The 26,564-nt window shown below is 40.7% G+C and overlaps 2 protein-coding genes across 3 annotated transcripts; one reads left to right on the top strand and one right to left on the bottom strand.

Annotated features, from left to right (window-relative positions):
- Positions 1-37: 37 nt before the first annotated feature.
- Positions 38-15,755, bottom strand: fgf2 (fibroblast growth factor 2). The gene is made up of 3 exons (XM_024429450.2): positions 15,005-15,755; positions 8,615-8,718; positions 38-232 (listed from the first exon to the last, which is right to left on the bottom strand). The coding sequence occupies exons 1-3, from the start codon at positions 15,180-15,182 to the stop codon at positions 47-49; spliced, it is 468 nt and encodes a 155-aa protein (XP_024285218.1). The 5' UTR covers positions 15,183-15,755; the 3' UTR covers positions 38-46.
- A 3,977-nt stretch (positions 15,756-19,732) lies between these two features.
- LOC112256298 (caltractin) lies at positions 19,733-25,900 on the top strand. Of its 2 annotated transcripts, none has more exons than XM_042325654.1 (5): positions 19,733-19,921; positions 24,851-25,006; positions 25,149-25,277; positions 25,400-25,537; positions 25,638-25,900. In XM_042325654.1, the coding sequence occupies exons 1-5, from the start codon at positions 19,757-19,759 to the stop codon at positions 25,725-25,727; spliced, it is 678 nt and encodes a 225-aa protein (XP_042181588.1). In that variant the 5' UTR covers positions 19,733-19,756; the 3' UTR covers positions 25,728-25,900. The 2 variants fall into 2 exon arrangements, with proteins under 2 accessions (XP_042181588.1, XP_024285217.1); XM_024429449.2 differs by lacking the exon at positions 19,733-19,921 and adding an exon at positions 21,092-21,238.
- Positions 25,901-26,564: the final 664 nt, after the last annotated feature.

The following is a 26,564-nucleotide window of genomic DNA, read 5'->3' as shown; positions in this document are numbered from 1 at the left end:
GCAGCCAGGCTGAGTTTTAAGATTAGTAAAACAAGGTGAGCTCAGCTCAGCGTCTGGCTGACATGGGGAGAAAGAGAATGGCTTTTTGGCCCGGTCCAGTTTTGGATCCTGACTTGTGCTGGCCAGTCCTTTTCAGCGCCACATACATGTCAGGGTACTTCCGAGAGCGGTAGGTGTTGTAGTTGTTACTCTCCAACCTCTCCATGAAGTAGCATTCATCTGTTGTCCGTCTCTGAAGAGGGAGAGAACGAAGGAAAAACATTAATTTAATATCTAGAGGTTAATTTAATACACTTGTTGGTCCAGTTGTGTTATTCGTGGATACGCTTGATCTAGTTTCATATTGTATACTGAACCAATGATGAATGTCAATGAAACACTGTTTGTGTTTGTCTTATGCAATGAAACACAATGGGCCGGTTTCCCAGACCCAGATGAATAAATCTACTCCTGGATTAAAAGCCATGTTCAATAGGGAATGTCCACCAGTGCCAAGCTTTGGGCTATGATGTTTATTCATAGTATTAAACAATAACTAATTTCATGTCATGTACATAACTTAGCCTAGGTCCTAGCTACCAGGGGGGGAACGTGGAAATACTAATAGTTGTAATGTTAACAAAATGTTTAATCAAAGCTCTGTCTCGGTCCTTATGACATTTAATGAAAATAAGCCATTTAATGTTGACAGCATTTCATATAGTTCCTTTTTATATGCTCTGTGGAGAAAGAGGAAAAGCTTGTAATGTTGACATTTTAATGACGTTGATTTACTCTGTAAAACACCTCAGACCTCAATAACCCCATTGTTTCAGTGGAGACTCCAGAACAGTCAACTGCTGTTTAATGTCACACACTAATGAAGATATTCTTCAGTAGTGCCAAGCCAAAGAGGTGAATTTATTTTTTAAGTAACTTCATTTCAAGTGGACAAATCCGTATTCAGTGTTCAATAATATATTTCCTGTATAGTTTTTTTCATTACATGAGTATGAATGGGAAAACTCACACTGTTTCCACAATGTGGAAGACCTGATGACATCAATCACATGTCTCAAATCTATGTTGCCAGCTGAGTTCTCTGCCCATGTCCTATCCAACAAGAGGGGGCCTGTTTTCCATTCAACCATGGCTACCTATAAAGGAGAACTGTTATGGACTTAACCAACCCTACAAGGAAGCATTTCCTGGCACTTACAACAGGCATGGGAGAACCCAATAGGAAGTTCAATTCAGAGGTTAGGGAAACAGTAACTATATTAATTTATATTTAACTCAAATCAATCCCCATGACCTAATATTTTCTAAATATATTGTATGAATATAGTCTATCCAAAGAGTGACATATGACAGTGATATCATGGAAACTTTGCTCAGGATTAGATCTATTATTAGGGGGAAGAGATTTGAGGTGAAAAGAACAATGCTTATACAGCAGCTTGTGACCCTGTACATAAGACTGGTGAGTGTGGCTAAGGACAAATAATACAATCCCAAACACATAGCGACCTACTTCCAGCAGGCTACACCTAAACTGGAGCTTTCTCTCACCCTGCGAGCAGCTTCTGAGTGATTGACCACATCAGTGACGGTGCAGTGCCTGTAATGTGTCTACCAGTGAGTGCCCAGCGGCTAGCCTGGTTACTCATTAGGAAGTGACAGGAAACACTTCCTGGGGTTTAAATACACTGTAGAGGAGCCCTCTGAACCACAAAACCACATAAGTCAGTCATCACTGCTCACACTTCTCCAGTAGTCCAGAAGTACCTCCGTTCACTGCTAACACACACTTGGAAAAAAAGGGTTCCAAAAGATTTTCTACCAAAAGCATTTTTATCTGAAGAACACTTTTAGAGAACGAGGGTTCTTTGTAAGACAGAGTTTTACCTAGGGCCTTTTTTCATCCTAAAAAACATTTTGGGAAGACTAAATGTTATTTGATGATTCTTTAGACACCAATAAATATTATTTGGAAGGAAAGATGTTTCCAACCCCCCTTTTAAATAGTGCCTGAGTATTAGTGTTTACATTTTAACATCAGCAGTTTAGCTAATCTGATACATTTAAAACGGTAGGTGTGAGAATGTTTGAAACTATACCTAAATTATTGGAATATTTGTGCATGTACACTACATGACCAAAAGTATGTGGTACCTGCTCGAACATCTCATTAAAAAATAATGGGCATTAATATGGAGTTGGTCCCGCCTTTTCTGCTATAACAGCCTACACTCTTCTGGGAAGGATTTCCACTCAATGTTGAAACATTGCTGCTGAGACTTGCTTCCATTCAGCCACAAGAGGATTAGTGATGTTGGGCACTGACGTTGGGAGATTAGGCCTGGCTCACAGTCGGCGTTCCAATTCATCCCAAATGTGTTTGATGAGGTTGAGGTCAGGGCTCTGTGCAGGCAAGTCAAGTTCTTCCACACCGATCCCGACAAACCATTTCTGTATGGACCTCGCTTTGTGCACAGGGGCATTGTCATGCTGAAACAGGAAAAAGCCTTCCCCGAACTGTTGTTACAAAGTTGGAAGCACAGAATCGTCTAGAATGTCATTTTGTCAATAATGTAGTGTTAAGATTTCTCTTCAATGGAACTAAAGGGCCTAGCCTGAACCATGAAAAACAGACCCAGACCAATATTTCTCCTCCACCAAACTTTACAATTGGGACTATGCGTTCGGGCAGGTAGCGTTCTCCTGGCATTCGCAAAACCCAGATTAGTCCGTCGGACTGCCAGATGGTGAAGTGTGATTCATCACTCCAGTGACGTGTTTCCACTGCATCCTATGACAGTGTTACTTTGAAAGTCACTGAGCTCTTCAGTTAGGCCATTCTACTGCCAATGTTTGTCTATGAAGATTACATGGCTGTGTGCTCCATTTTAAAACACCTGTCAGCAACAGGTATGGTTAAAAAAGACAAATCCACTAATTTGAAGGGGTGTCCACATACTTTTTTATATACAGTGCATTCAGAAAGTATTCAGACCCCATTCAATTTTTCCACATTTTGTTACGTTACAGCCTTATTCTAAAATGGATTAAATAAAAATTCCTCAATCTACACACAATACCCCATAATGACAAAGCAAAAAACATTTTTTGTTTGTTTTCCAAATTGATTAAAAACAGAAATACCTTATTTACGTACACTACCAGTCAAAAGTTTAAAAACACCAACTCATTCAATGGGTTTTCTTTATTTGTACTATTTTCTACATGGTAGAATAATAGTGTAGACATCAAAACTATGAAATAACACATGGAATCATGTAGTAACCAAAAAAGTAACCAACAAATCATTCAAATCATGTTAAACAAAACATATTCTTCAAATAGCCACCCATTGCTTTGATGACAGCTTTGCACACTCTTGGCATTTTCTCAACCAGCTTCATGAGGTAGTCACCTGGAATGCTTTTCAATTAACAGGTGTGCCTTAAAAAAAGTTAATTTGTGGATTTGATTTCCTTCTTAACGCATTTCAGAAAATCAGTTGTGTTGTGACAAGGTAGGGGTGGTATACAGAAAATAGCCCTATTTGGTAAAAGACCAAGTCCATATTATGGCAAGAACAGCTCAACTAAGCAAAGAGAAATGACAGTCCATCATTACTTTCAGACAAAATTAAATAACTTTGAAAGTTTCTTCAAGTGCAGTTGCAAAAACCATCAAGCGATATGATGATATCTCTCATGAGGACCGGCACAGGAATAGAAAACCCAGAGTTACCTCTGCTGCAGAGGACAAGTTCATTAGAGTTACCAGCCTCAGAAATTGCAGCCCAAATAAATGCTTCAGAGTTCAAGTAACAGACATCTCAACATCAACTGTTCAGAGTTGACTGTGTGAATCCGGCCTTCATGGTCGAATTGCGGCAAAGAAGCCATGACTAAAGGATACCAATAAGAAGACGAGACTTGCTTGGGCCAAGAAATATGAGCAATGGACAATAGACCAGTGGAAATGTGTCCTTTGGTCAGGAGTCCAAATTGGATATTTTTGGTTCCAACTGCCATGTCTTTGAGATGCAATGTTGGTGAACGAATGATCTCTGCATGTGTATTTCCCACTGTGAAGCATGGAGGAGGTGGTGTTATGATATGGGGGGTGCTTTATTTAGAAATCAAGGCACACTTAACCAGCATGGCTACCACAGCATTCTGCAGCGATACGCCATCCTATCTGGTTTGGGTTTAGTGGGACAAACACTTGTTTTTCAACAGGACAATGACCAAACACACCTCCAGGCTGTGTAAGGGTTATTTTACCAAGAAGGAGAGTGATTGAGTGCTGCTTCAGATGACCTGGCCTCCACAATCCCCTGACCTCAACCAAATTGAGATGGTTTGGGATGAGTCTGAACGAAGAGTGAAGGAAAAGCAGCCAACAAGTGCTCAGCATGTGGGAACTCCCTCAAGACTGTTGGAAAAGCATTCCAGGGGAAGCTGGTTGAGAGAATGCCAAAAGTGTACAAAGCAGTCATCAAAGCAGCTTTAACACTTGTTTGGTTACTACATGATTCCATGTGTGTTATTTCATAGTTTTGATATCTTCACTATTATTCTGCAATGTAGGAAATAGTAAAAAATAAAGAAAAACCCTTGAATGAGGTGTTCTAAAACTTTTGTTTTAAGTATTAAGACCCTTTACTATCAGACTCAAAATTGAGCTCCTATTCCCATTGATCATCCTTGAGATGTTCCTACAACTTGATTGGAATCCACCTATGGTAAATTCAATTGATTGGACGTGATTGGTCCATATAAGGTTGCAGAGTTGACAGTGCATGTCAGAGTAAAAACCGAGCCATGATGTCGAAGGAATTGTTCGTAGAGCTCGGAGACAGGATTGTATCGAGGCACAGATCTGGAGAAGGGTACCAAAAAAAGTCTGCAGCATTGAGCTTGCCATCCAGCCAAACTAAGCAATCGGGGGAGAAGTGCCTTGGTCAGGGAGGTGACCAAGAACCCGATGGTCACTCTGACAGCGTTCCAGAATTCCTCTGTGGAGATGGGAGAACCTTCCAGAAGAAAGCCATCTCTGCCTCACTCCACCAATCAGGCCTTTATGGTAGAGTGGCCAGACGGAAGCCACTACTCAGTAAAAAGCACATGACAGCCCGCTTGGAGTTTACCAAAAGGACTCTCAGACCATGAGAAACTAGATTCTCTAGTCTGATGAAACCAAGATTGAACTGTTTGGTCTGAATGCCAAGTGTCACATGTCACGTCTTGAGGAAACCTGGCACCATCCCTACGATGAATCATGGTGGTGGCAGCATCATGCTGTGGGGGGTTTTTTCAGTGGCAGGGACTGGGAGACTAGTTAGGATCGAGGGAAATATGAACGGAGCAAAGTACAGTGAGATTCTTAATGAACACCTGCTCCAGAGTGCTCAGGACCTTAAACTGGGGTGAAGGTTCACCTTCTAACAGGACAATGACCCTAAGCACACAGCCAAGACGATGCAGGAGTATCTTCGGGACAAGTCTCTGAATGTCCTTGAATGGCCCAGCAAGAGCCCGGCCTCGAACATCTCTGGATAGACCTGAAAATACCTGTGAAGCGACGCTCCCCATACAACCTCACAGAAGTTGAGAATATCTGCAGAGAAGAATAGGAGAAATTCCCCAAAAACAGGTGTGCCAAGCTTGTAGCGTCATACCCAAGAAGACTCGAGGCTGTAATCGCTGCTAAAGGTGCTTCAACAAAGTACTGAGTAAAGTGTCTGAATACGTATGTAAATGTGATAATTTAAAAAATACAATTTTTATAACTTTGCAAAAATGTCTAAAAACCTGTTTTTACTTTATCAATTTATTATTGTGTGTAGATTGATGAGGGGGGAAACGATTGAATCAATTTTAGGATAACGCTGTAACGTAACAAAATGTGAGGAAAGTCAAGGGGTCTGAATACTTTCCAAATGCATTTTACATAGCGTACTGACATAGAAATCATGGCAAAGATATCAACTGTCTTTCAAATTAATATTTGTGATTTTATTGAGCAGAGAGTAGAAGGGAGTCTGAGTGAACCAACAGTGTATTGTATTGTACACAGCAAATTGGCCAGTCCTAGTTTACCTAGTTTTTTTCAGTGTAACATTTCTAGTGATTCAGGAGTTAAATTAACACTCGTTGACTCAGCGGTGCTAAAGAACTCCAGTCTTGGTCTTAATAAGCCGAGTTAAGAGTGAGAGTAAAACACTCAAAACCATGCCCATCATCATATTTCCCAGCATGCTCTATTGCAGGTTGATTTTCAGAATTGTTTGTTTCAATTCCTGTGTTTTTGTATTGATTGGTCGATTAATGTTATTCTACACAAACATAAATCATTTTTGCTGGAAAAGGAGAGGGTTTTAATTGGTATACACCAGAGGTGCAGGGACCGATACATAAACCTCAAAGTGCTGAAGAGCCTGTACCAAAGCGAGCATCTCCTTCTCATTAGTAGTGTTTTTGATATGAGGCCAATTTCTTTGAAAAGTACCCCACAGGCTGCTCAACATTGTTATAGTCTTTCTCTCGGAGCACAGCCCCTGCACCTACACCGCTGGCATCGGTGTACAGACAAGACAGACGCTGGAAATCCGGAGCAAGCAGATAGCACCGGAGCAGAGACCAAAAGGGTATTTTTCTTCTCAAAAGCCTCCTGACAGTCGGGGCTCCAACAGAAAACGACTATCGGACTGGTCAAATTTGTAAGTGGCGCAACAACCTTGGCAAAGTTCTTGCAAAAAGCCTGGTCGTAGCCAGCCATTCCCAATAATCAGCATAGTTCCTGGCAAGAAGCTGGCACTGGGAAGTTATTGATGGCCTCCACTTTTACCAGGACCGGTCGGTCTTTCCCTTGCCCCACCACCTTCCCGAGATATTTAACTGTTGCTCAGGCAATTTTGCTCTTTGTCAGGATAACTGTCAGGTTGGCAGCTGCGAAACAGACTCAATAGACTCAATATCCTGAAGGTGCTCAATATCCTGAAGGTGCTGGGGCCTGCCAATATTCCTTTAGCAGATCCAACTTGCTAACGTACTTAGCAGCGCCAACACAGTCCACACGTCAACCCTGAGCAAAGGGTACGAGTCCAACTTTGTAACAGCGTGGAGTTTCCGAAAATCAGAACAAAACGACAGGATCCATCCGCCATAGGTACTAATATACAGGGCGAACTCCATGGACTGTTACCATATTGTGCAATGCCTTGCTCATGAATATACTGTACCTCACTGCAGAGTTTCTCTCTCATTTCAGGGTTCACTCGATAGGCATCTACTTTTACTTCACTACATTCCTAGAGAAAATATTGTACTTTTACACCATACATTTTCCCTGACACCCAAAAGTACTTGTTATATTTTGAATGCTTAGCAGGACAGGAAAATGGTCCAATTCACACACTTATCAACAGAATATCCCTGGTCATCCCTACTGCTGCTGATCTGGCGGACTCACTAAACACACAAGTGTTGGTGTGCCCCTGGCTATCCGTAAATTTAAATTAAAAAAAATGGCGCCATCTGGTTTGCTTAATATAAGGAATTTGAAATAGTCACATTTTTGATACTTAAGTATATTTTAGCAATTACATTTACTTTTGATCCTTAAGTATATTTTAAACCAAATACTTTTAGATTTTTACTCAAGTAGTATTTTACTAGGTAACTTTTACTTTTAGTTGAGGAATTTTCTATTAAAAAGGTATCTTTACTTTTACTTAAGTATGACAATTGGGTACTTTTTCCACCACTTTTGAGTTGGCACATTGAGAATAAACCCTGATATTCTAAAAGCAGTGCAACAATGTCGCCTTTTTTCGCCGGAGACAAGTGTGCCAAAAAGACAGAATCTCTAAATTACTCAGCCGTCCCACAGACACAGGGTGTCTAGGGCTATGATTCTCACTTCGGGTGCGAGAGGTCCTGGGTTCAAATTTTGTTACGTTCCCCAGTAAGAAAACCAAAAATTGTTGCTCAAACAGAAAAGAGAACTAACAAAGAGTCACTGACAAAAACTAAAACAAAAGACACTCATGGGGGTGTCCACTGAAAGTTGACTAGCAACAACAACTGGAACCTAAAGACCAATAGTGAGTGCCCACTAAATTTGCCCAAGAACAGGCTAACAATAAAACACACACCAAGCTTAAAGACAGGAAGCAAACCAAAAATTAGAGCAGAACAAGAACAGGGAAGATCAGATAAATTGTTTGTCTATAGAAATCAAATCAGAAGCGTAAACTAAAGGTGTTAACCCTCCACATCTCAAGACAACTGGAGCACTGAGCCAGCCACTGTTAAATAGCACCTGGGCCAGCACAGGTGAAACACATACTGACTATAGTGAGGTGACACCAATCGGTGCATCCTACGTGCTAATGTGTTAAAAGTCCAACCTCATAACACAAATGGAAAAACCAAAACCTGTAACAGTATGACAACATAATATTTGCTTTCAGCATAACTGAATTAAAACCCTTTATCTTAGGCATGATAATGTCCTTGTTATAGTAAAGCATGAGTTGATCGTGACAATATCAAAGCAAATGGAATGGAGTTTCCTTGTGAACTGTGCTGCTCAAAGGAAGGTGAGGCTCACTCACCGTTCCAAACAGTCTTCCATCTCCATTCATGGCCAGATAACGGTTGGCTGAGACCCCTTTGATCACTACCTCCCCCACTGAGGTCGCCTGGAGTTGAAGCTTGACTGAGGAGAGGAAAATGTTTTAGTGTCACAGTAAACTCCATTTGCTCTATACTGAACAATCAGTCAATTGAAATAAATTCATTAGGCCTTCATCTATGAATTTCACAACTGGGCAAGGGTGCAGCCATGGTAGCCAGGACCTGCCAATTAGAATTAGTTTTTCCCCACAAAAGAGCTTTACTCCTCCGTTTTATCAGCTGTCTGGGTGGCTGGTTTCAGACAATCCCGTAGATGAAGAAGCCAGATGTGGAGGTCCTGGGCTGGCATAATTACATGTGGTCTGCGGTTATGAGGCCGGTTGGACATACTGCCAAATTCTCTAAAACAATGTTGGAGGCGGCTTATGGTAGAGAAATTAACATTCAATTCTCTGGCAACAGCTCTGGTGGACGTTCCTGCAGACAGCATGCCAATTGCACGCTCCACCAAAACTTGAAAACATCTGTGCCATTGTCTTGAGTGGCTTTTCATTGTCCCCAGTAGAAGGTGCACCTGTATAATGATCATGATGTTTAATCAGCTTCTTGATATGCCACACCTGTCAGGTGGATGGATTATCTTGGAAAATGATAAATTCTTGCTAACAGGGATATACATATGTCTGTGCACAAAATTTGGGAGAAATAAGCTTTTTGTGCATATGGAACATTTCTGGGAACTTTTATTTCAGTTTATGAAACATGGGACCAACACTTTACATGTTGCGTTTATTTTTTTGTTCAGTATAGAATAGATGTAATACACTGAGTGTACAAAACATTAAGAACGCCTGCTCTTTCCATGACAGACTGACCAGGTGATAACTATGATCCATTATTGATGTCACTTGTTAAATCCACTTCAATCAGTGTAGATGAAGGAGAGGATACAGGTTAAAGAAGTATTTTTAAGCCTTGAGACATAGATTGTGTATGTGTGCCATTCAGAGGGTGAATAGGCAAGACAAAATATTTAAGTGCCTTTGAATGCGGTGTTGTAGTACGTGCCAGGTGCAGTGGTTTGTGCCAAGAACTGCAATGCTACTGTGTTTTTCACGCTCAACAATTTCCCGTGTGTATTAAGAAAACTCCACCTCCCAAAGGACATCCAGCCACCTTGACACAATTGTGGGAAGCATTGGAGTCAACATAGGCCAGCATCCCTGTGGAACGTTTGACACCTTGTAGAGTCCATGCGCTGACAAAATGAGGCTGTTCTGAGGGCAAAAGGGGGGGTGCAACTCAATATTAGGAAGATGTTCTTAATGTTTGGTACACTCAGTGTTATTAATGGTGTTGAAAAGAGACAGATATAGCAAACATATATTATATCAAATAAGCAAGATTTTAATTATTTTTTTATTTCACATTTATTTCACCAGGTAGGCTAGTTGAGAACAAGTTTAATTTACAACTGCGACCTGGCCAAGATAAGCGCATAGCAGTGTGAACAGACAACAACACAGAGTTAGACATGGAGTAAACGATAAACAAGTCAATAACACAGTAGAAGAAAAAAAAGAGAGTCTATATACATTGTGTGCAAAAGGCCTGAGGAGGTAGGCAAATAATTACAATTTAGCAGATTAACACTGGAGTGATAAATGATCAGATGGTCATGTGCGGGTAGAGATACTGGTGTGCAAAAGAGCAGAAAAGTACATAAAAACAGTATGGGGATGAGGTAGGTAAATTGGGTGGACAATTTACCGATGGACTATGTACAGCTGCAGCAATCGGTTAGCTGCTCAGATAGCAGATGTTTAAAGTTGGTGAGGGAGATAAAATCTCCAACTTCAGCGATTTTTGAAATTCGTTCCAGTCACAGGCAGCAGAGAACTGGAAGGAAAGGCGTGCTACGGGTGGGTGTTGCCATCGTGACCAGTGAACTGAGATAAGGCGGAGCTTTACCTAGCATGGACTTGTAGATGACCTGGAGCCAGTGGGTCTAGCGACGAATATGTAGCGAGGGCCAGCCGACTAGAGCATACAGGTCGCAGTGGTGGGTGGTATAAGGTGCTTTAGTAACAAAACGGATGGCACTGTGATAAACTGCATCCAGTTTGCTGAGTAGAGTATTGGAAGATATTTTGTAGATGACATCGCCGAAGTTGAGGATCGGTAGGATAGTCAGTTTTACTAGGGTAAGTTTGGCGGCGTGAGTGAAGCCGACTCTAGATTTGATTTTAGATTGGAGATGTTTGATATGATTCTGGAAGGAGTGTACAGTCTAGCCAGACACCTAGGTACTTATAGATGTCCACGTATTCTAGGTCGGAACCATCCAGGGTGGTGATGCTAGTCGGGCCTGCGGGTGCAGGCAGCGAACGGTTGAAAAGCATGCATTTGGTTTTACTAGCGTCTAAGAGTAGTTGGAGGCCACGGAAGGAGTGTTGTATGGCATTGAAGCTAGTTTGGAGGTTAGATAGCACAGTGTCCAAGGAAGGGCCAGAAGTATACAGAATGGTGTCGTCTGCGTAGAGGTGGATCAGGGAATCGCCTGCAGCAAGAGCAACATCATTGATATATAAAGAGAAAAGAGTCGGCCCGAGAATTGAACCCTGTGGCACCCCCTTAGAGACTGCCAGAGGACCGGACAACATGCTCTCCGATTTGACACACTGAACTCTGTCTGCAAAGTAGTTGGTGAACCAGGCAAGGCAGTCATTAGAAAAACCGAGGCTACTGAGTCTGCCGATAAGAATATGATGATTGACAGAGTCGAAAGCTTTGGCCAGGTCGATGAAGACGGCTGCACAGTACTGTCTTTATCGATGGCGGTTATGATATCATTTAGTACCTTGAGCGTGGCTGAGGTGCACCCATGACCGGCTCAGAAACCAGATTGCACAGCGGAGAAGGTACGGTGGGATTCGAGATGGTCAGTGATCTGTTTGTTGACTTGGCTTTCGAAGACCTTAGATAGGCAGGGCAGGATGGATATAGGTCTGTAACAGTTTCGGTCCAGGGTGTCTCCCCCTTTGAAGAGGGGGATGACCGCGGCAGCTTTCCAATCCTTGGGGATCTCAGACGATACGAAAGAGAGGTTGAACAGGCTGTTAATAGGGGTTGCGACAATGGCGGCGGATAGTTTCAGAAATAGAGGGTCCAGATTGTCAAGCCCAGCTGATTTGTATGGGTCCATGTTTTGTATCTCTTTCAGAACATCTATCTGGATTTGGGTAAAGGAGAAGCTGGGGATGCTTGAAGTTTTCGATTATCATGGATTTATCGGTGGTGACCGTGTTACCTAGCCTCAGTGCAGTGGGCAGCTGGGAGGAGGTGCTCAAAATATAAAAACGAAATAACGATGTAACAATATTTTTATATTGCAGTAATGGTTTATTGAAAGTCAAGTATTTAGTTGAAGAGAAGCACCCAGATTATAATACTTTTTGTAGAGTCAGATAAGCCTACATGTGCTGTGCCAACGGAGCATATTTCAACAACATATTTTTAGCATAGTTCAAAAAACAAAATGAGTTCCTATCAAACTGGCCTCATAAGGCAAAATGGCAAGACAGTACATTGTAAACGTATATACAGTATATCACAAAAGTGAGTACACCCCTCACTGTAAATATTTGAGTATATCTTTTCATGTGACAACACTGAAGGAATGACACTTTGCTACAATGTAAAGTAGTGAGTGTACAGCTTGTTTAACAGTGTAAATTTTCTGTCTAAACCGCTGGCAACAAAAGTGAGTACACCCCTAAGTGAAAATGTCCAAATTGGGCCCAATTATCCATTTTCCCTCCCCGGTGTCATGTGACTCGTTAGTGTTACAAGGTCTCAGGTGTGAATGGGTAGCAGGTGTGTTAAATTTGGTGTCATCGCTCTCACACTCCCTCATACTGACTGGTCACTGGAAGTTCAACATGGCACCTCATGGCAAAGAACTCTGAGGATCTGAAAAAACTCAATTGTTGCTCTACATAAAGCTGGCCTGGGGTATAAGAAGATTGCCAAGACCCTGAAACTGAGCTGCAGCACGGTGGCCAAGACCATGCAGCGGTTTAACTGGACAGGTTCCACTCAGAACAGGCCTCGCGATGGTCGACCAAAGAAGTTGAGTGCCCGTGCTCAGCGTCATATCCAGAGGTTGTCTTTGGGTAATAGACGTATGAGTGCTGCCAGCATTGCTGCAGAGGTTGAAGGGGTGGGGGGGTCAGCCCGTCAGTGCTCAGACCATACGCCGTACACTGCATCAAATTGGTCTGCATGGCTGTCGTCCCAGAAGGAAGCCTCTTCTAAAGATGATGCACAAGAAAGCACGCAAACAGTTTGCTGAAGACAAGCAGACTAAGGACATGGATTACTGGAACCATGTCCTGTGGTCTGATGAGACCAAGATAAACTTATTTGGTTCAGATGGTGTCAAGCGTGTGTGGCGGCAACCAGGTGAGGAGTACAAAGACAAGTGTGTCTTGCCTACAGTCAAGCATGTGGTGGGAGTGTCATGGTCTGGGGCTGCATGAGTGCTGCCGGCACTGGGGAGCTACAGTTCATTCAGGGAACCATGAATGCCAACATGTACTGTGACATACTGAAGCAGAGCATGATCCCCTCCCTTCGGAGACTGGGCCGCAGGGCAGTATTCCAACATGATAACAACCCCAAACACACCTCCAAGACGACTACTGCCTTGCTAAAGAAGTTGAGGGTAAAGGTGATGGACTGGCCAAGCATGTCTCCAGACCTAAACCCTATTTAGCATCTGTGGGGCATCCTCAAATGGAAGGTGGAGGAGTGCAAGGTCTCTAACATCCACCGTGATCATCTCCGTGATCCGACATCTCCGTGATGTCGTCATGGAGGAGTGGAAGAGGACTCCAGTGGCAACCTGTGAAGCTCTGGTGAACTCCATGCCCAAGAGGGTTAAGGCAGTGCTGGAAAATGATGGTGGCCACACAAAATATTGACACTTTGGGCCCAATTTGGACATTTTCACTTAGGAGTGTACTCACTTTTGTTGCCAGCGGTTTAGACATTAATGGCTGTATGTTGAGTTATTTTGAGGGGACAGCAAATGTACACTGTTATACAAGCTGTACACTCACTACTTTACATTGTAGCAAAGTGTCATTTCTTCAGTGTTGTCACATGAAAAGATATACTCAAATATTTACAAGAATGTGAGGGGTGTACTCACTTTTGTGATAAATATATATAGTATATCAGAGGCATCTGTATGCACTTAGGGTTTGTGTAATGACTAATGTCATGAAGATCCATTCCTCTCTGAAAAAATACATAATTAGTAGTTGTTACGTGCAAGGGAGCATGAAAGTTTACTAAACATCTGTGCAATAGGTCTCGTGATCTCATCTCTAAGTGAAACTTTCTCTTTCAGCCATGGTTACTTTCATCATCCCTTGCTTTAAATCATATGGAGAATGCAAATTGGTACGTCAACAGTGTTCTATTTGAATGAATGGTCATGACAGATAATGAGGTTCTCTTCCAGTTTCGTGTATTTGTTATTACATACACTTATAGAATATATGCCTTACTGAGTAAAGATAAATGGTACTGTAAAGCACATGATGCCAATTTTTGGGCAGTAATTGAAATGACTAATGTCTGTCGTCTCCACTCTTAGTAGTTAATTGCTTGTGATTTTGGACAGCTGTTTGAGTGCACCTGTTCCATGTCCCATCCCTTATCACCCAAGGATCTACTGAGCAGTGCTTCCTGTGATGAAAACCCCTTCTTCGACATGGGCCCCTTCTCCTCCTACCAATTACTGATGAATTCTGAGATACATACATTGAAGAAAAAAACAACTAGATCGTGAGTGATGAGGTGGTTTAAATGTGTCAAGGGCAAACCTTACATATTACTTGTTGCATGTTACATTTAAAGCTAATTAATAACACTCCAATATATATTATACTGAAGTGATAAAAACACAAACCTAGATCCTCAATTACTATCAATGGCCTTTCCTTATGTGAACTCGAGTTGGTCTATGTATTAATACACATTTCACATGAAAGTTATGTCATTTTATTTCTGGACATTTCAATTACAAGTGACGTAATAGCAGTGCCTTTTTAATGTATGGCAGTGTTACACACCCAGGTGACTTGAATGAGATCAAAATATACACTTACCACATTCATGAAAGCACTCGCAAAGGCTAATGTACAAGAACTAGGCAAACTTATTTGAATGTTGGAGAAGCCATAAACGCATGCATTGAAATTCACTTTAGTCCTCCATGATTTCCCGGTTACTTCACTGTCGCCCTTACAAAGCATAAAGAAGCTTTGTCTGCCATGCAATGGACTGGAACCACTTACTGTGGGGGTCGTTCTTCTCTCGGATCCCGTCCACGCTTCCATTAGAGTTTATCCTCAAGAAGTAGCCCCCGTTTTTACAGTACAGCCTCTTGGGCTCCTTAAAGTTTCCTGGAGGGAAGCTGCCACTGCCTCCATCTTCAGGTGTGGTGGGTAGAGTGGTGATTTCTCCTGTAGCCATCTCTTCCCTTTTTCCCTGCTGCTGCTGTGTGTTAGCAGTGCAGCAGCCCTACGGTGGCCTCACGCTAACTGCTGTTCCCTCCCTCCTCCAGCAAGCCTCACAGAGCCTGATTTCAGTTAACCACCAGGGTCAGATAGTTTGTTTGAGAACCCCCCCTCTGGTGCAACATGCCGCCTACTCTCAAGCCGAGAGGAAATTAAGCGTGAACAACACTTGGAAAGGTGCTTGTTATCCTCGAGGGCAAGGTCCACCCCTCTCTGGCCTCTTCTCGTTCCTTTAAGAAAGCCTAAGAGTTGATATTCGAAAGTAGTTTGAATGGAGATTTGCGTGTTCCCCCCTCCATAGTCTTCTTCCTCCACTCTGAAAAGTTTATAGCAGGGCAGCTGGCTGAAATCTGGAGAGGCTTCCCCTGTGGGCCTCAGATAACATGCTCCCTCCAATGCGAGTACAGACACACCGACACTTGCACAAGCCCACTTTGACGTTGTAACTGAACCAGCCAACCCTGCACAGCACTAGCAGAGAAAAGACTGGGCTTACTGACAGACCTGCGTCATAAAAGACCCTGGGCTGGTGCAACCTGAGACCAGTAGAGGCTTCAGCTTAGCCCCACAGCTTGGAAGAACTTTTGAGCAGAATCAGTGATTCTGTGCTATGTTATTGAAGAACAACAACAAAAATGCAGCAGAAAGTACAACAGAGTAAATTACAATGGGCTTGTCTAATTTAACAAAAGTAAATTGACTATTTGAATGGCCCCTTCAAACAGAAACTCTGCGTTAAGTCGTGAATTGCATAAAAGCTGTTTCTATGAAGTATGCCATTTAGACATTTTGTCTAATCAATTTTAATCTGAGTCAAAGCCATTAATGTCTGTTTTCAAAGTAACCACTGGACACAGACTAGAAAGAACAGAGCTTCACACATCTAAAACTCAGATTATGGTTGATAATATCACGGTAATTGGATGCATGCATATCAATGAAAAATGTAACCACAGCCAGACAACAATGACTCAGCACAAAATAATACTTCCTGTTCACTTGACTATCCTCACACGGACTGATGATAATTTTAGAATCATACGGAGTTGAAACAGTAGGTCTTGTGTGGGCTTTGTGTGCCATGGACATAATTTTCACACAGTACTTCAGATACAAATGCTTTCATCTAATTCCAGGTACACTGTCTAACTCTGTTTGCCATGACGAAGTATTAGGCCTTGGATTCCTCCAGACACTCCTCAAACATAGGTTGGGTTGTGAGCAGACAAGAATTTTTAAAAAGTGTCTAGTTCGACCTTCCAAATGTGTCCCTAGTTTGGTCTTACCCATTTCCTTCTCAGTTGTCATGTTTTCATTGGTCATCATCACACCCCAACCAATTCACATAAACACAACCACTGAGTGACGCTACAGTTAAAATAGCTTGGATTCCAAAATACAGCCATCACAGTCTGTTAGAATATGACCAATGGAAATAAAAATGGTAAGTTCTAGTTCATAATTAAGTTCACTGTTAAATAAAATCAAGACAGCTTCTGGGACCTAGTGAGAAATGTTGATATTTCTTTAACCTTTTTAGCAGGGTTTTAGATTAGTCAGACCTGAGACATTTACTTTGTCTATGAAATTTCCTTTTCTGCAAACTCTTGCTATGTTATGACAAACAGGACCAAGCAAGTCATGAAACCATGCCCTGTTGGCTGGGATTTAGGCAGTGTTCAAAGTTGAGACACATAGGAAGCAAATCGAGAGTCAGGTAAACACTGACAACAACATAAAATACATTTTCCTTTTTCAGTGACACTTCAACAGTACATTATTCATTGGGTTTTAGAAGATGAGCTCATCTTTGAAGGAGCCTGTTACATGTCATTGGTGGCAAGATGTTAAAGGGTCGACACTGGACTCTGTGTTTAATCTTCCATGTTGAATACCGCGAGCATCACCTCAATAGCCTATAATGCTCACTTTGTAGTCAGTAATGAGGTTGATCAAATGATGTCACACATTCTATGCTTGTTCTGTAACTTTGGATCTGGGTGGAATGTATCATATAAAATGTGCATGAGGTGTGATGTGAGACGATCAACATGTAATTCTAGGATGGGGATAATCATGAAAACATTTACTGAGCTCAACACACAAAGAAACCATGAAGTGACAGAGTGCAATGTTCATATCCTTTGTCTCCACCATGTGGTAAAATTCTGCCAGGCCAGCTAACAAGCTCTAATAACTTCATTTCAGTATATTTGGATTCAAAGTATAAAACATATTATATATGCATTTCACACTGTTTTCAATATATAAGAAATTATAGTACACAAAGCTGTTTAATTAAAAACTATCATAGCGCCATAACATTTGATTGCCCTTCCACTTATTTGGGATCTATACCAGTAATAATCTCTGTCTGTCTGCAACACAAGAAATACAAAATCCAGGGCTTTCCTCCCTGCTTCCAACTTCAACGTCACATTGGCATAGACTTTCCCAGCACTGTTCTTCATATCTTGGGACATTAAACCATCCTCGGCGTAATCTCTCAACAGCAGTCTTGAGAAATTAGCATCTAGAGATAATCCTCCATTCAAATCTTTCAGCTGCTAATTGATTGTCGTCCAAGCACCATGAGTTCAAGCACATCAGACCTGTATGAGTTTCCTGCTCTTCCTTGTTAATCTTGTGGGACAGAGGCTCCATCTTTTCCTGTTGTTTACTCACCATTATCTTCAATGTGCTTTTGAATGTGATGGACGCAAAGAAAGTCAGTTGTTCCAGCACCGGGGAGCAGATTAATGTCTTTCATTGTGTGGTGTATAGACGATATGCACAGCCCCAGAACCAGTCCAAGGCCTGCAGCTTGCTGAGCACAGAGCTTGTGAGGACCACTATGACCAGCGCAATGCAATCAGCAAAGATGTTCACAGCCATTGATGCTCTCCTTCCGTTGCCACTGCAGTCTCTCCACATGGAGACTTCGACTCCGGTGCCGACGCAGTTCTTACTCAGTTGTGTGGCATAGGTGACAGGGACAGCTCCTGTTGTTTCATGCAAAGTCGTCAAAACGGCGGGCTTCACCCTGTCAACCACAGGTATACAGTGTCTAAAGCAGTGCTGGGTTAGTCTTTCACTTGCCTCACCATTGACCAAAACTAGATTCACATTGTTTTTCAACAGAGTTGTTAAAACTTTGTTTTGCCAATCATTTCTTTGCTGAGACTGTTCAAGTCCAACTTGTCGGTCATATGGCTGATGTCAGTTTTATTATTGAAACCAAGATGGCGGTATTTTTCACAGAGATCTCTATTTTTATTTTATTTTTATTTATTTCACCTTTATTTAACCAGGTAGGCTAGTTGAGAACAAGTTCTCATTTACAACTGCGACCTGGCCAAGATAAAGCATAGCAGTGTGAGCAGACAACACAGAGTTACACATGGAATAAACAATTAACAAGTCAATAACACAGTAGAAAACAAAGGGGGAGTCTATATACAATGTGTGCAAAAGGCATGAGGAGGTAGACGAATAGTTACAATTTTGCAGATTAACACTGGAGTGATAAATGATCAGACGGTCATGTACAGGTAGAGATATTGGTGTGCAAAAGAGCAGAAAAGTAAGTAAATAAAAACAGTTATTAATGAGAACAACTTGCCACCTCTGCTCTTTCATGTGATGAACAAGGGAAGACTGCTCTGCAGAAAGCAGAATAGGGCTCCCGAGTGGGGCAGCGGTCTAAGGCACTACATCTCAGTGCTAGAGGTATCACTACAGACCCTGGTTCGATTCCAGGCTGTATCACAAACGGCCATGATTGGGAGTCCCATAGAGCGGCGCACAATTGGCCCAGCACCTGTCCGTGTTAGGGCCGTCATTGTAAATAAGAATTTGTTTTTAACTGACTTGCCTAGTTAAATAAATTTGACGCTGAAACATGTGCACACACCAAGGAGGACTCTCCTGTTTTAATACATTTTTTTTTATTGGGGCCCAAAAAGGAATGTGTGACAACCGCCAAACCTGTGAGCTGCTGCAGTCCATTATGAAGTCTCTGATTAATTACAGTAATTCCCATTTCCTGTAATACCAGTAAGATTGGAATTTGATGTTAGGGTAATTCTGGGGGGAAATAGAACAGCTGTCCAAACTATTTACCAGAAGGATAATTAATTATGTCAAAATACACAGTGAGATGTACAGCAATGAATACTGTTCTTTATTGATTGTGGCTAGTTCTACGAACCAGCGGAGGAGCCAGTGCTGAATAAAGTTGTCTGAAGTAGCTAGCTAGTCCCGAATGTGGCGAAGCTTTCCATTATGTACAGCATAGTCACACACATTGACATCGAACAAAACCCTAAACATCTCTCGTCTGTCATGAATGTTGAGTACAATAATTGTTTTACTTAACAATTATTGGTTGGTCCTTCAACTGTTCAATATTTTAGACAAAATATCAACAGGAAAGTATTATTAAACCCGACTTTAGAACGCGGGTCACTGTGTGTGGCAATCAAGATGTGTTTGGCACGTGCAAAAGATGGAAGTACATGCGCATGATGCATGCATACTAACCGAAGTTTACATGGTTTAGCGCATGTGCCAGGTGATCGAAACTTCAATGGCAGTACCAGGCCTCTAAAAAGTTGGGTAAATAGAACTTTGCTGTGGATATTTTGGCTCTTAATTCAACCAGCTGAAGCACCAACCATACAGATAACCGGTAGAGTAAGTTAAAATGTAATTGTATTAAATATTTTGGCTAGTAAGGAAACTTTCCAAGTTTTGCAGATTTGTTCAGACTGTATACCAAGAATTAGTATCATAAAACAGGTTTTCATCCAAACTTTTTATGCAAGTAAAGTACATGTCTGATTAAAAAAAAAACATTTGAAGACAGGCCTGATGGAAACAGTCAATTTGTTGGTAAACTTTCCAAATGTCGAGAAAACAAAATACACTAGACAAGGTGGGATCTTTTTGTGTCTAAAATTAATTATGCAAGAAATATCGGCAGAAATGCCTTTATGTGCAAATATTGATATAATAACCATCATATGAAAGTGAACTTGGAGTCACATGATGATATTGTTTGGTCTTCCCACTATGACTCGGGAAAGCATGCAGTTTATTAGGCTAGATTAAATCAATGAGGATGAACTTCACAGGGTAGTGAAACTGCACTGTGATGAACTTGGTGCTCCTTTCCAATAAATATCAAGGGTCTTATGTGGTGATGATCGATGCTTGGCTGCCGTTTGACAAATAAATGTAATCTCTCTCTCTCATCATGTATACCCGTATTTTATCTGTGAGCTGTTGGCTACAGGGCACGTGATACAATAGTGTATTCGCTATATAATGCAACATCTTCTTGGAGTTGAAAATACAATGGAAACCCGTTAAACGTTTTTATTCAGTAGATGGGAATTTAACCGTAAAAGTTATTAGTATATGCACCACATCATCACGCACAGACTGTTATTAGACGTCGATTTGATATAAACATCTCTGTTGGGAAAATGCCAATATTGTTTTTATGTGGATTTTAGAATATTCGCATGAAAATCGGGTTCTGCTGCCCTAAAACATCAGATAATGTACATTGAAGGGAAACTTACATTCAATGGAAGATGATATGAATTTGCAAATCACAACTAATTGCACGACACTACGAAATGTTTCCTAACAACTTGCTGTTCGTGTGCGGCAGCTCACACGCTGTTCCAGTTATGTGTGAGCGCGTGCGCAAACAAGCGCCGGTTTGCACGTTTGTTGCTAGGAGACAGGAAAAGAACCATACGAACCCCAGCGCTAATGTTCCACCCACGTACTCCACTATTGGCCAAAGAAAGCCATTCCGTGTTTTCTTCAAGATTTACTCATTTTCTATTGGACTGTTCCCTTGTCATTTGAAATACTCTCCTACTGTAGTTTCAGGCAACCTTTGTTTACCTGCCGCCTGATACTGTTCTAGCTTTACCTTGTTGAATTCAAGTTGCAATAAATCAATTTTGTTCGTCCCAGGGTTGATATTTCGAGATGGTATGTAACTCTGCTTTACTAACTAATATCTATAGCTTTCTAGTCAGTTAGTTTAATATTTTTTCGGTTGAGCTAGCTAGATGGATTTCAAGGTAGCTAACGTTAGGTACTGTAGCTAGCTAACGAGCTATCTTAGTAAACAGATACTTTCACTAAGTTACTAACGTTAGCTAGAAACTCATCTGTCTAGCTAGCTGACGTAGATGGAATATAGCTGTACCTTTTCAAGATGACATTCACAGGGTTTAGCTGGGTCGTTCCACGAAATGAGTACCTTTTGCGTCACTTTGATATTTTATTTAGAAATTGTGCACATATTGAATTCCATATTAAATTAAGTGCCCTTTAATTATGATGTTAGACCACATGGAAAATTCAATACATCTGTTTGAATAAAGACTTGCTGAAGAAGTACCAAAATTCAGCTTTTTGATATGTCACTCTGTGCATCCTCTGACTTCAAGGACGATTTTAACTCTTAACCCCAGCATTTCTCCAAGTTTACACCATCGTTGTAAAGTATTATTTTGCTTTGACAGAGTTATTTTTGAAGATTATTATTCATATAATGTGATTTATTTTTTTAATTTTTTTTTTTATAAACCTGTCCCTCATTGAGGTCAACCCAGCTACATGAACTGAACTCTACTTTTAATATGGTGAAACTATTCCCTTTTAAATATATTTCTCCTCAAGAAACATTGAACATCTAATAGTCAAATCATGGTGTAAAAGCAGGTGAGGTGGTTCTACTGTTTTGTAAAAAATGTCTGGTGTTTCGTGGTGGAAAACTGAGCTTGCCAATGTTTTCACAAATATTTTGGGGGGTGAGCTTGCATTCAATGGCGGACGTGCATAAGGATTGCAGAATTCAGATATGACAATTGTTTAAGCTCTATCCACTGAGTTTTAAAACTATGGCACACGATATGGTTCAATGTTCCAATAAATCAGCACAATACATTTTTCAGTTTTCAAATTGCCTGCGTCTTGAAGCTAAAATTGGGATCATGTATACTTTGCTAATGACCATACAAAAAAAAAACAGGATAACTGAGAGCAATGTACAATACGGGGAACTTTTTGTAGGTACAGGGGGGCCGTCATCTTTATGCACCTCTGCTATTGCCCCCTCCCTGTTTCACACAACAAGCTTCCATTCCGCCTGTCTGAAGGGGATTTATGGATGATTTAAGAGGAAATCGCCAACCCTGTTACGTACAGTCAACCCTGTTACTATAGTATTTTTTAAATTTAACCTACTGAGATGGGAAATATGTTTTTTATTAAGTTGAACCTGTGCTTATTAAGTTGAACATGTGCTCTTTGGGACAATGTTAAAATTAGGTGAACGTTTTTTTTCTCACAAAGTTACACTACTCACAAGGCACCTAATTGGTGGAATGACCCAGCTACGATGTTTCTGCTTGCTTAACTTATCTTACTAAGTTAGCTTCATTGACTTGGGCTAGGTCATGGTATTAATTTCTTGATATTACCAAGTTTATTTCTGGATTCAAAAGGGACTTAGGTGGTAGGGGCTGTGGCAATGTGTGCGGTCGGCATTCCGCGCGGCTACATTTTAGAGGCCCCCCATCTTGGTGCTCCGTAGAGAAATTGTAGCATTTTAAAGCCAATTTCTCCATGGAGCTTTTTTTAAAGCTAATTTCCTGCAATGCTACACATTTTGCCATGCAGCTGAAAGACAGTGTTGCATTGTTAAAGCAAATTTCCTGCAATATGACATATTCTGCCATGGATAATGTCGTGTTCTTTAGCTTAAACATAATAACAAACATGAATACTGCTAAATGTATTGTTTTGGAATGTTCTATTCTCCCTGACTGTCTAGCTTTTTTTTGGTAATTGTTAGTTCTCAAAGATTATATGATAAAAAGATATAGATCCATTATCTTTTCTGCGTACGTTATCTGGTTTTAGTTGTTTAGGTTTACACTTAAAGGGTTTTTCCCTCACGAAAATGTATACAATTAATTATATACAATACCAGTCAAAAGTTTGGACACGCCTACTCATTCCAGGGTTTTTCATCATGTGTACTATTCTCTACATTGTAGAATAATAGTAAAGACATCCCATCTGGTTTGCGCTTAGTAGGACTATCATTAGTTTTTCAACAGGACAATGACCTAGGCTGTGTAAGGGCTATTTGAGCAAGGAGATGATGGAGGGCTGCATCAGATGACCTGGCCTCCACAATCACCCGACCTCAACCTAATTGAGATAAGTTGGACCACAGAGGGAGGGAAAAGCAGCCAACAAGTGCTCAGCATAGGTGCGAACTCCAAGACTATTGGAAAAACATCCCAGATGAAGCTGGTTGAGAGAATGCCAAGAGTAAGCAAAGATGTCATCAAGGCAAAAGGTGGCTACTTTAAAAAATCTCAAATATATTTTGATTTGTTTAACACTACATAATACCATATATGTTATTTCATAGTTTTGATGTCTTCACTATTTTTCTACAATTTAGAAAATAGTAAAAATAAAGAAAAAATTAGTAGGTATGTCAACTTTTGACTGGTACTGTATATTTACACCGTTTGAACTTAGGCGACCTGAAAAAACGCTAAGACGGCCCACCCAAAGATTACAGTGGCTGATTTCCAGGCTGTATCACAACCGGTCGTGATTGGGAGTCCCATAGGGCGGAGCACAATTGGCCCAGCGTTGTCCGGGTTTGGCCGGTGTAGGCCGTCATTGTAAATAAGATTTTGTTCTTAACGAACTTGCCTGATTAAATAAAGGTTAAATAAAATTTCAAAAATGTCCCATGTGCTCCATGCACTATCTTCAGTTTTAGCTAGGAAGAAGAATGTGTTACATCTCACTAAGCAGGGCCCAAAACGAACAATCCATACATTTTGACCTGCCACAGGGTATTTAGCTAAATAGGTAGCTAACATATTTTATTAATGGAAATGTATATGCACTTCATAAACACTTCATTAAACAATGCTACCTAATATAATGTTTACATACCCTACATTATTAATCTCATATGTATACGTATTTACTGTACTCTATATCATCTACTGCATCTTTATGTAATACATGTATCACTAGCCACTTTAACTATGCCACTTTGTTTACATACTCATCTCATATGTATATACTGTACTCAATACCATCTACTGTATCTTGCCTATGCCGCTCTGTACCATCACTCATTCATATATCTTTATGTACATATTCTTTATCCCCTTACACTTGTGTCTATAAGGTAGTAGTTTTGGAATTGTTAGCTAGATTACTTGTTGGTTATTACTGCATTGTCGGAACTAGAAGCACAAGCATTTCGCTACACTCGCATTAACATCTGCTAAGCATGTGTATGTGACAAATAAAATTTGATTTGATTTAAATGCTGTAAACAGTGCATCAAGCTAAATCTGCAATGAATAAAAGGTGTTAGCTAAATCTGACCAGTTACCACTAGACTAATTTCAGGACCTGCACCTTATCTACAGCTAGGGTATAACAACAGCTAGCCATCTACAATGAACTGTGTAGATAATAGTGATTCTAGTTCATGTTTGTCACATGTTCAGCTTTACAAAGTTAAACTGTCAGCTTGTTGTTATGTTACAGGCTTCAGGCTACAGAAAACCCAATACCACTTCCAACCAGAGGAAAAAAGCAGGTCCTAAACCAGACTTGACAGAGGAACAAAAGCAGGAGATCAGAGAGGCCTTTGACTTGTTTGATACAGATGGGTCGGGCACAATTGACGTGAAGGAACTCAAGGTAGGCTATACCAATATGAACACGACACTCAACTAGTCACCATAATGCCAACTACTGGTTCAGAGTATGCTTCATTTTTTTGTGAAAACTTTTTTCTTTCTTTTATTGAATATAACCAATTCATGTATTTCTGCTGCTCCAGGTTGCCATGCGTGCCCTTGGCTTTGAACCAAAGAAAGAAGAGATCAAGAAGATGATTGCAGACATTGACAGGGAGGGCTCTGGGACCATTGATTTTAATGACTTTCTCTGTATGATGACACAGAAAATGGTATGTATTTTCTTAGTGGAGAAGAGATTCAATCTTTTGCAGATCTTTGGTTGGACTTGGTCTCCCCTACACGATCTTGATAGACTTCATTAGATTTTTATTCTCTTTTTTTGTTTTGTTAGAGTGAAAAAGACTCAAAAGAAGAAATTCTGAAGGCTTTCCGCTTATTTGATGATGACGGCACGGGCAAAATCTCCTTCAAAAATCTCAAGAGAGTTGCCAAGGAGCTAGGCGAAAGCCTGACAGATGAGGAATTGCAGGTATGTTATATCCTAACTTGTAACTTGTTGATCTTCCGTTTCACCTCCTAAATATATTCATTGCAGCAATCCTACTGTTAAAACAATCTATCTTTCAAAGGAAATGATTGACGAAGCAGACCGAGATGGAGATGGCGAGATCAACGAGCAGGAGTTTCTAAGGATAATGAAAAAGACAAGTCTCTATTGAATGTCTTGTGTTTTCCAACATTTATTTTTTCCACTGCTGGAACTTATGTCTTTGATTCTTTTAATGGTACTTTATGATATAGTGGCTTTTTTCATATGCGTTGTAAATTATTATAACAGCTCTATACACCGATTGTATGATATTTGAAAAAAAATAAAACATATTTAATCATTTCAAATGTATCTAGACTTTTTCAATTTAATCATAGCTTTTATCTAAGTTAATGTCTCCTATTTACCATGGAAGTGAAATTATCATGTTTATTCAAACACCCTTGCACCTAACATTACTGTATGGCTATTTGGTTCCCTCTTGTGACACATAAAATGAAGTGCAGCTATAATTGTCTTGACTTACATGATTTAGCCTTTTTCTCAAGCTCAGTTAAAACAGTCTGATCATCCAAATATATTTTGATTATACCCTTCACATTATCTAGAGACAGACTGGCTGAATATGTTATGACTAAGTCACTGTCGGATAACTAAATGCATGGTATACGAAATGACTGGGTTGAATTTCAGATGACTGTCAGTAAAAGTGATCACTTGGTGAGTCAGTAACCATAAATAATTTGATCAAGCTTATTCTGCCAATGGCAGACTGCCATCCTGCTTCCTCGTGTATTGACCGCATAACATCACATTGACTTGGAACATTTACAGGGTCTTGGCCTTTTGACTTATGTAAATATTCATGCCAAAAACACGACGATAGTATTAAAACCGAAACATGGGACAACAAAGTTTGAATGACATGAATACAAGTATGGTAACACAGAGACGAGAGATGAGATGATCAAGCACTCAGATAAAGCATGGCACGTAGGAGTCTAAG

This window comes from Oncorhynchus tshawytscha, linkage group LG08 (assembly GCF_018296145.1).
Source record: "Oncorhynchus tshawytscha isolate Ot180627B linkage group LG08, Otsh_v2.0, whole genome shotgun sequence".
Lineage (NCBI taxonomy): Eukaryota > Metazoa > Chordata > Actinopteri > Salmoniformes > Salmonidae > Oncorhynchus > Oncorhynchus tshawytscha.
Note: the sequence above shows the minus strand (reverse complement) of the source record. Positions and strands in the feature narration are given on the sequence as shown.

What these genes read in the sequence shown, in the direction of transcription:
- fgf2 (XM_024429450.2), bottom strand. Translation starts at nt 15,182, where the DNA reads ATGGCTACAGGAGAAATCACCACTCTACCCACCACACCTGAAGATGGA. An exon ending in AGAGAAGAACGACCCCCACA is followed by an intron (nt 8,719 to 15,004) that starts GTAAGTGGTTCC and finishes TCCTCTCCTCAG; the next exon opens with TCAAGCTTCAACTCCAGGCG. An exon ending in ATGGAAGACTGTTTGGAACG is followed by an intron (nt 233 to 8,614) that starts GTGAGTGAGCCT and finishes CTCCCTCTTCAG; the next exon opens with AGACGGACAACAGATGAATG.
- LOC112256298 (XM_042325654.1), top strand. Translation starts at nt 19,757, where the DNA reads ATGCATACTAACCGAAGTTTACATGGTTTAGCGCATGTGCCAGGTGAT. An exon ending in TTGACGTGAAGGAACTCAAG is followed by an intron (nt 25,007 to 25,148) that starts GTAGGCTATACC and finishes CTGCTGCTCCAG; the next exon opens with GTTGCCATGCGTGCCCTTGG. An exon ending in GTATGATGACACAGAAAATG is followed by an intron (nt 25,278 to 25,399) that starts GTATGTATTTTC and finishes TTGTTTTGTTAG; the next exon opens with AGTGAAAAAGACTCAAAAGA.